The sequence below is a fragment of the Delphinus delphis genome, chromosome 21 (genome assembly GCF_949987515.2).
Source record: "Delphinus delphis chromosome 21, mDelDel1.2, whole genome shotgun sequence".
In the NCBI taxonomy this organism is placed as follows: domain Eukaryota; kingdom Metazoa; phylum Chordata; class Mammalia; order Artiodactyla; family Delphinidae; genus Delphinus; species Delphinus delphis.
This window is the reverse complement of record NC_082703.1, coordinates 6,558,851-6,567,710: the sequence shown is the minus strand read 5'-3', so window position 1 is coordinate 6,567,710 and position 8,860 is coordinate 6,558,851. Positions and strand designations below refer to the sequence as shown.

General features: G+C 60.0%; 1 protein-coding gene across 1 annotated transcript; it reads left to right on the top strand.

The window, feature by feature from the left end:
* The first annotated feature begins 3,825 nt into the window (after nt 1-3,825).
* Nucleotides 3,826-8,243, top strand: ZNF703 (zinc finger protein 703). Its single transcript, XM_060001372.1, has 2 exons — nt 3,826-4,379; nt 5,392-8,243. The coding sequence occupies exons 1-2, from the start codon at nt 4,143-4,145 to the stop codon at nt 6,916-6,918; spliced, it is 1,764 nt and encodes a 587-aa protein (XP_059857355.1). The 5' UTR covers nt 3,826-4,142; the 3' UTR covers nt 6,919-8,243.
* Nucleotides 8,244-8,860: the final 617 nt, after the last annotated feature.

The following is an 8,860-nucleotide window of genomic DNA, read 5'->3' as shown; positions in this document are numbered from 1 at the left end:
TGGGGATGGGGCAGACAGAGGCAGTGCTGAATCAGGGCTCCTGGCCAAGGCAGTAGTTGCCAGTGGCTGAAAGATATTAAGCGCCAGGGAGGAAAACCAAGTCCCCTGTGAGGCCGACATTTCAGAATTCTTACAGCTTGTAAAAAAAAAAAATGTAAATAGTTACCCAGTGAGATATTATTTCTTGTTGTTGCCATTAGGGCTTCAGTGTCATGAAGAGAGAGGCCGTGATTCGGGCAATTCCACCTTGGTGAGGATGGAAAACTCCACCTTAATCCCACACGACACACCTCCCACCTCTCCTCCCAACCTGACTCAGGCGTTTTTTTCCTGGGTGGTGAGTTTTATGTAAATTGAAATCATGAAAAAAAAATCTATAAATATTCAGAATTTCCTAAAGGATTTTCTTGACGGCTTTTGAGAAGCATTTATTTTTTTAAAGACTCCTGTGACTGGAGGCTGGGGGAGGGGTACCCTCATTTGGGTAGGACGCTGGGCCGACTTGGGTGTTCGAGTGGGTTCCCAGCGCTGGGAGCGTCTGGATCCAGATGTGCAGTGACTTCTCCAGAGCAGTCGCCCCACAGATGCCAACGATGCTGTTGGTCACAGCCATCACTGACCTGGGACTTCCTTTGTGCCAAGCACTAGTTGTGTGACATGCATTGTCTGTTTTGGGCCTCCCAACTCTGAGGTGGCCGCTCTTAGGTTTTATACCTGAGGTTTCCGAAGCGTAGGGAGGTTTCCTTGCCCGGGACCACCGCGGTAATGTAGATCAGAGGTCTGGTTCCCAGAAACCTGACTCCAAGGGACCGCTCTGTCACCCACTGGTCACTGGCCTTTGGGTAAGTGACTAACCTCTCCACGCTAGAAATGGGAAGGATAAAGGTACCTGAAACGTATCAAGAGCCTGACACACAGAATTGTAATTCTTCACCTCATTGGCTGGGGGCATTCTCAAGCAGCCCCACCCCATCCTACTGTCATGGTGCCCCTCCCTCTCAGGGCAATCTGGGAAGGGTCCCTTAGCCACAGGACTGCCACTTTTCTGCAGAGGAAGGACTTGGGCCCTGTACAACACTGTCTTGTGTGGCATTTTCAACCACACCTCATCAACCTCAATAAACACCGCCCAACTGAAAACTTCTTCAGCCTTATTCTCTCCCAGGTGACAAGACATTCCTTTGAAAACGGACTTGCTTTAGGCCACTAGGGCCCCATTTAGGACTCTACAGAGGGTAACATTTCAGCTAAGTGAATGTCAAGTACGGATTGTAATAATCGTCTAGTACCTTTTAATTAGGCCTCTGGCCTGGCTGAGTATGGTCTTCCATATTCCCTCCTAAGGCGATTGGATGGATCCAGCCAAAGGGTTCCTGCTTTCCTCATCAGCACCCGAAAGGGAAGCATGGCCCTATTCCTTTGCTAGCACTTTCCAGGAGTGGGGAAGTAGGTCTGGTCTCCCCCTAAGTGCTGTCTGGCACCCCCATTCCTAGTGATTAGCTGTGAGCTTAGGGAATGGGGTTTCTTAAGGACAATATATGATTACCTGGGCAAACTCTCCACCCTCCATCCCGAGCCTGGTCACCCTGTCCTCACCTCCTCTGCTCTCCCTTCCTTTCATTCATTCCTTACCTCCTTCTTCTTTCCTCCCCAAATAGAGAGTAAATATTTTATCTCCCTCCGTTCTCCCCTCTCTTTCTGCTGCCTCCCACCCCCCTAGATTCCTTCCAAATTCCTAAATGCCTTTGTCTCTCGCCCCTCCCCTTTGTTCCCAACTGATTCCCCATTAATCATCCCTAACACACATCTGCTGGGGTCCTAGCAGGAGTTCTTGGCTGGCACTCACAGCTGGGCTGGTTACGATCATCAAGAAGGGGTCTTTCATCTTTTCCTGTCTCCTAGGGCTCCCCCCCTTCCCAGCTTCTCCTCCTCCAAGATTGCCTACAAAGGCCCACCTTCTTCCATTCTGGAAGGTTCTGCCCTCTCTCTGCAGAGCAATCTCCCAAAGGCCAAATGGCCTCATAGGCTGAAGCAGCCCTGAAGTGGATGTTTAAACTTGGTGTTGGCAGTAGCAAGGATGTCAGAGGGCTCAGAGGCTGGCATGAGAAGGGGGGGTGGGCCGGGTGTAGGGACCACCACAATAAAATAAGTGAGGTCCCCCCTCCTTCTTGTAACCCTCTTGCTGCAGTATGGAATACATCACCCAGTCAGGGCATCCCTTGGCATTCGTGGTAACCTAATTTTACCAGGATTAAAACTGGGGCAGGGAAAGCTTGTGTAATTTCTCAGAGGTCTATGCATACTGTCCAAAAACCAGATGGATCCAGGAAGTACATTCAGTTTAGTGTGTAATTGACGTGGTGCCGGCTGCCTTCTTTACTGAGCATGATAAAGATTGCCATTTGTTATTTCTGTGATACTTGTTTCTTTCCATTGGAAGAACCCCTTTGAAATCATCTGTCCCCGTCTTGGGATCTCATGTGATCTCAAGGCGTTGATCAACGAGCAGCAGAGTCCTAGAGCAATACGCCCCGAGTGACAGGCCTGACAATCGGAGTGATGGATTCGGGCTGGGAAAGCGGTACTCGAAGCGAGGCAGTGACACCAGCGCGCCTCCGCTGGCCGCCGAGAGCAAGGAGAAGTGGTCTCCCCAGAGGCCGGTACACAAAGGGCCAGCTTCACCTTCTGATCGGCGGACCAGGACCTTTAATGTCCGGACAAGGACTATGTGAAACCTCTGCCCGGCGCGAGGCGGTCAATGCATACTTCATCCAAAAGGCACGGGAGGGAGGGGATAGGGTGAAGGAGGATACTGTTATTTTTAATAAAAAGTTTTTAATTCCGAAATTCCCCTGGCAAAACCTAGTGCATTTTCCCCCGCGAGAAAAAAAGGATGGGGGTAGGGTAGACGCATCTCTGGAGTTTGCATCGACGTGCAGCACTTACAGCGATTCCTCCCTCCTCGGGGATGCTGACCTCTCCATGGTCTCCACCCGACCCCCAATAGCAGCTAGGCCGGGTGCAGTGAGAGAACTTTACGCCTCTAAGCAGAACACCGTAAGAAACCTGAAACATACCAAACATCTAAACTATAAATCAGTGCGCAGGCACCTCGCGCCCGGCGCATCCGGGAGGGGCGCACCGCCTAGGGAACCGCGGCTTATTGCGACCATCTCACCCCGGAAGGGACACCTCAAACTTGCAGGCTTTGGACCCGACTGGCTCAAAGTTGTTGGAGCGGTTTACGCCGCGTCCCGAGAACCGTGGCTGCCTCCGAGGCTCGCGCGCTTCCAAGTGAGGACACCCGGGAGAAGCCAATTAGGGGAAGAGAGCTGGACCCGAGCAGAGCCGGGACTGAGCCCGAGCAGAGCCCGAGCAGGACCAGAGCAGAGCTGGGGCTCCGGAGGCGCGGCCCGCCCCTAGGCTGCCTCCCGGAAAGGCTTGGACTTGGCAGTGCCGGAGCCGGCGCCAGGAACTCCTACCCCACCCCCAGCCCACCCCGCCCCACCCCAATCCACCCCACCCCACCCCACCCCACCCCAGACACACACGGCCTGTGGGTGACTGCCCCCGCCAGCACCACCCCTCGGCGGTGCGAAGCGAGAGAGGGCAGAGCTACAGGAAAGCCAGCGGAGGATAGGGAGCAGAGCCCAGGGTCCCGGAGAAGCCCCGTCCTCTCTGGGACCCCCGGGGCAGAGGCAGCCCAGTTGGGGGGAGGGGAGGAATACGGCGGGTGGTAAAGGCCGAGGCGGCGGGCTCGCGGGCGAGGCCCCTTTAAGGCTCTCCCCTCCCACCGGCGGCGCAGGCCTCCGCCCGCCGCTCTCCCCGCCCCGGGGTCCCGGCGAGAGCTGCGATTGGGCGGGCGCGGCGATCCCTTTGAAGTGTAGCTGCCGATCGCGGCTATTTGACGTGCGGCTCGCGAAAGGCGAAGGTTTTTGTGTTGCTCGCCGGGGCTAGCGGCGGCGGCGGCGGCGGCGACGTCGTCGTCGTTGGAGGAGGGGTGGAGGCGCAGCGACTGCTGCACCGCGCTCGGCGCTGCGGAGCGAGCCCACCCGCCCCGGAGCGAGCCCACCCGCCCCGGGAGCTCGCCTCCCGGTGGTCCCCCTCCCTCCCCGCCCCCCCAGTGGCGCTGCCTCCTCCAAATGAGCGATTCGCCCGCTGGATCTAACTCAAGGACACCCGAAAGCAGCGGCAGCGGCGGCGGCGGGAAGAGGCCGGCAGTGCCGGCGGCGGTGTCCCTCTTGCCTCCGGCGGATCCCCTGCGCCAGGCGAACCGGCTCCCTATCAGGGTCCTGAAGATGCTGAGCGCTCACACCGGCCACCTCCTGCACCCGGAGTACCTGCAGCCGCTGTCCTCCACTCCCGTCAGCCCCATTGAGGTCAGTCCCCTGGTCGCTAACCGCCCTGCGCCGGCCCCATTCCGCCCACCACTGCCGGGCCCACGGCCCTGCTCCCTGCGCCCCGGGGCTCGGTGCGACGCTCAGATCCGGCCACACTGGCGGACGGAGTGAGGAGGGACGGAGAACAGAGGAGTTAGAGCCCACCCGGTTCTCCCCAGGCTTCTCCGGGAAAGGTTCCCTCCCACACTCGCCCTTCGGAGCTACGTGTTTTCTCTCGGATTGGGTTTGCTCTTGGAGTCTTCCCTGGGTCCTTTACTTCTCCTGGGCACCCAGTGTCCAGGCCAAAGATGATCTCTCCTGGGCCTTTTCCGCCCGCCCCCACCCCCACCCCCACCCCTCCACCCGGGTTTGTTCTCTCTGAAGCCCGATCGCCCCCGTCCCACGCCGCCTCTGTCCCATCCGGTTAGAGTGCACTACGCCCAGGCACTCCCGACCCCAAGTCTTTCTTCCTCCCACTTGCCTGGGTGCCCTCCCCGGGAGGGAGGGGCTACGAAGAGAGCGCCAACGGCAGCCCTGGCTTCAGAACGCGCTTCTCCCGGCTCCTACCCCGCGGCGCCACCGCCAGAAACCCGTCCCAAGCGAAGTTACCCGAACTGAAGGAATAAGTTTTAACCCGGGCCTAGAGGCGGGGAGATGAGAGGGCAGGAGTCGAGTCACAGCCCCTCCCCCAGCCCCGAATCCAGAGAGGTCACCTTCTCCCGCGGTGGCCTTTGGTGGACTACTTCCACTGCCCATTCCCTGGGGCCTACGGCGCACTCCGGAACCCGGTGGAGCGAGGGATCCCACCGACGGGCAGTGTGAGCGCAGTTCCGCCCAGCTGCCCCGCCCGCCCGCCAGGCCCTCGCAGACCCTCTCCCCGAGGCCCTCCCGCCCCGTCGCGCCGCCTTGCGTGCTCCCCGCGCCCACCCCCCTCCCCTGGCGCCCCGCTCGCTCGCTCCGTGGGTCTCTGGTCTCACCCCCGTCTCCCTTCCCTTACCACTGTCTCCCACAGCTGGACGCCAAGAAGAGTCCTTTGGCGTTGCTGGCCCAGACTTGCTCGCAGATCGGCAAGCCGGACCCGCCGCCCTCATCCAAGCTCAACTCGGTAGCGGCGGCCAACGGGCTGGGAGCGGAGAAGGACCCTGGCCGCTCGGCCTCGGGCGCCGCCTCCGCGTCTGCGGCGCTCAAGCAGCTGGGGGACTCCCCGGCCGAGGACAAGTCCAGCTTCAAGCCCTACTCCAAGGGCTCCGGAGGCGGCGACTCTCGCAAAGACAGCGGCTCCTCCTCCGTGTCCTCCACCTCCTCCTCCTCCTCCTTGTCCCCGGGAGACAAGGCGGGCTTCAGGGTCCCTAGCGCCGCCTGCACGCCCTTTCCCCCGCATGGAGCGCCGGTCTCGGCGTCGTCGTCCTCGTCCTCCCCCGGCGGCTCCCGGGGCGGCTCCCCGCACCACTCTGACTGCAAGACCGGCGGCGGGGGCGCCGGCGGGGAGCTGGACAAGAAAGACCAGGAGCCCAAGCCCAGCCCGGAGCCCGCGGCCGTGAGCCGAGGCAGCGGTGGGGAGCCGGGTGCGCATGGCGGCGCCGAGGCCGGGGCCTCCGGGCGCAAGTCGGAGCCGCCCTCCGCGCTGGTGGGGGCCGGCCACGTGGCGCCGGTGTCGCCCTACAAGCCGGGCCACTCGGTGTTCCCGCTGCCACCCTCCAGCATCGGCTACCACGGCTCCATTGTGGGCGCCTACGCCGGCTACCCGTCTCAGTTCGTGCCTGGCCTGGATCCGAGCAAGTCTGGCCTCGTGGGAGGCCAGCTGTCGGGGGGCCTGGGCCTGCCCCCGGGCAAGCCCCCCAGCTCCAGCCCGCTCACCGGGGCCTCCCCGCCGTCCTTCCTGCAGGGATTATGCCGCGACCCCTACTGCCTGGGAGGTTACCACGGCGCCTCGCACCTCGGCGGCTCCAGCTGCTCCACCTGCAGCGCGCACGACCCAGCTGCGCCTGGCCTGAAGGCGGGGGGCTACCCGCTGGTGTACCCCGGGCACCCGCTGCAGCCCGCCGCGCTCTCGTCCAGCGCCGCCCAGGCCGCGCTCCCCGGCCACCCGCTCTACACCTACGGCTTCATGCTGCAGAACGAACCGCTGCCGCACAGCTGCAACTGGGTGGCGGCCAGCGGGCCGTGCGACAAGCGCTTCGCCACCTCGGAGGAGCTGCTCAGCCACCTACGGACTCACACGGCCCTGCCCGGCGCCGAGAAACTTCTGGCCGCCTATCCGGGGGCCTCGGGCCTGGGCAGCGCCGCCGCGGCCGCTGCGGCCGCCGCCTCTTGCCATCTGCACCTCCCCCCGCCGACCGCCCCCGGCAGCCCCGGGTCGCTGTCCTTGCGGAGTCCACACACTTTGGGCCTGAGCCGGTACCACCCTTACGGCAAGAGCCACTTATCCACAGCCGGGGGCCTGGCCGTGCCGTCCCTCCCCACAGCCGGACCCTACTACTCACCATACGCGCTGTACGGACAGAGACTGGCCTCAGCCTCCGCGCTCGGATACCAGTAACTACAGCCCTGCTTCCCTCCCCAGCCTCCTCTCCTCCCCGCCGCCGCCTCCCTTCCCCACCCGCCTCCGCTGCCTCCTCCACCACTGCTTGTCCCTGCCGGACCCCCGCCCAGACCCCCCCCCTCACCGGACTGTGTATTTATTTACTGTAATGTTAGCTTACAAGCTGGGAATATAAGTGCATTAACGGCCCACACGAGTCAATGGTATGCAAAGAGTCTGTTCCCCCCCAAATAATAATATTAATCACACAGGTAACTACATGTCCCCGGTCCCTCTTCCTTTCTCTTCCATTTTTTTCTTTTACTTAGATGTAAGTTTCCGGGGTTTTTTTTCCCTTTTGCGCTTTTTTTTTTTTTTTTTGATTGGTTTGGTTTTATGGGGAGGAGGGGGAGTTGGGGGTTCTTTTTGTTTTCCCTTCCTGGGGAGTTTCTTGCATGCTTCTTAACTGTTCAAACTACACTTCCTCCTTCTCTTCTCCCCTCCTTTCCCCTTCATTCCTTCTTGTTTCCATCCATTTGAGGTTCTGTTTTTTTCCTTTGTACGAGTAACAGAGAGGAGGTATTTTTTGTAAGGCATTTGGGGGTGCAGGGAGCAGCCTTGGGAGCTAGAGGTCTTGCCCTCTTATGGACCTGGAACTTTGCTCTGTGACCCCTGACCTGCCACTCTCTCTCCCTAGGCTCCTTGGTCTGCGCCCTGGCCCCCCAAATTAGAGCCTTGCTCCCCGATCTTGCTCTGAGCACGGGTCAGTGGCCGGAGAGGCGCCTCCGACAGAGCCTTTCTCCTCCCAGACTCTTCCAGGCCCCAGACACCGGGTGGTCACCCTGCCTGATGGTGAGGGGCCCGCAGGGCTCACTTCACTGAAGCAAAAGTTCTAGAAGGCCCTGCTGGCATGGAACTTTGCTCTTTATAGTTTGCAAAGTGCTTTTATAGTCTGTTTTTCTCTGGCTATTGTGGCTGTGGTCCCTGTCCTGGCGATGGGGGCTGGGTGGGTGATTCTTGCTAGATCCTTCCAAAGCAGACCAGTGGTAGTATCAGCTGGCAGCACAGCCTTGTTAACACCATTGGGGGAGTTAGGGAGCACACGGATCACAGCAACCCCGGTGGCCCCCTCCCAGGCCTGACCCTAGAGTCCCCAAAGTTGGCCGTGGGCTCCCTCAGTTACTGGGATTGAAGGCTCGGCCCCGGGGTCTTCACCCAACACCCTCCCTCCCTCCCTCCCGGCCTTATGCAGCTGCGCAAGGGCTGCGGGGCCTGTTTGGGATGAATAGAGCTCTCCCTTGGTAAGACTTATTTTGTTAATAAATGGAGTACTTGGCTATATTCACACCGTGGTGTGTTTCTCTCTTGCCTGCCCCACTGACCCACTTCCAGACGCCTAAGCAGATGCCCTTCTTTTGTTCTTGTTTAAAACACCTTATGGTTTCCTTCTCAGATTTCCGTTCAAGGACGAGTTTAATGCCTTTCCTCAAGAAAGCAGGGGATAAGAAAACAAAACTTCTGCCAACGCGTTACAAATAACATAAAACGGCCCCTTTTTTTCCAACTTGGTTATTTAGCTCCCAGCCTCACTTCGAAGGCCTTGACATTTCCTGGGGACAGGGTGGAGGGAGTGTGTAAATGTGGATTTTCCTCTGGGCCTAGATTCGAGGTCCAGGGGCCGAGAAGGGAACCAAGCAGGCCCCAAGACCTAGAGACTCGGCAGCGCCGCCCCGGAGCCCTGCGGGCGAGCAAAGACGACGTGCCTCTGGCGCCACCAGGTGGCGGAAAGGCGAACGACTGTCGCCAGCCCCGACCGCGCCTTCCGCGCTTCGCACTCCAAATGGGGAGGATTTCCTCTCCCTGACGGTGCCTTTTATACACCTTGAAGCTGAAGGGTAAATGCACCTGTTGAGAAGAGTGCTTCTCAAGGCTTGGGGACTCCCCAAGGCCAGCTCTGGAT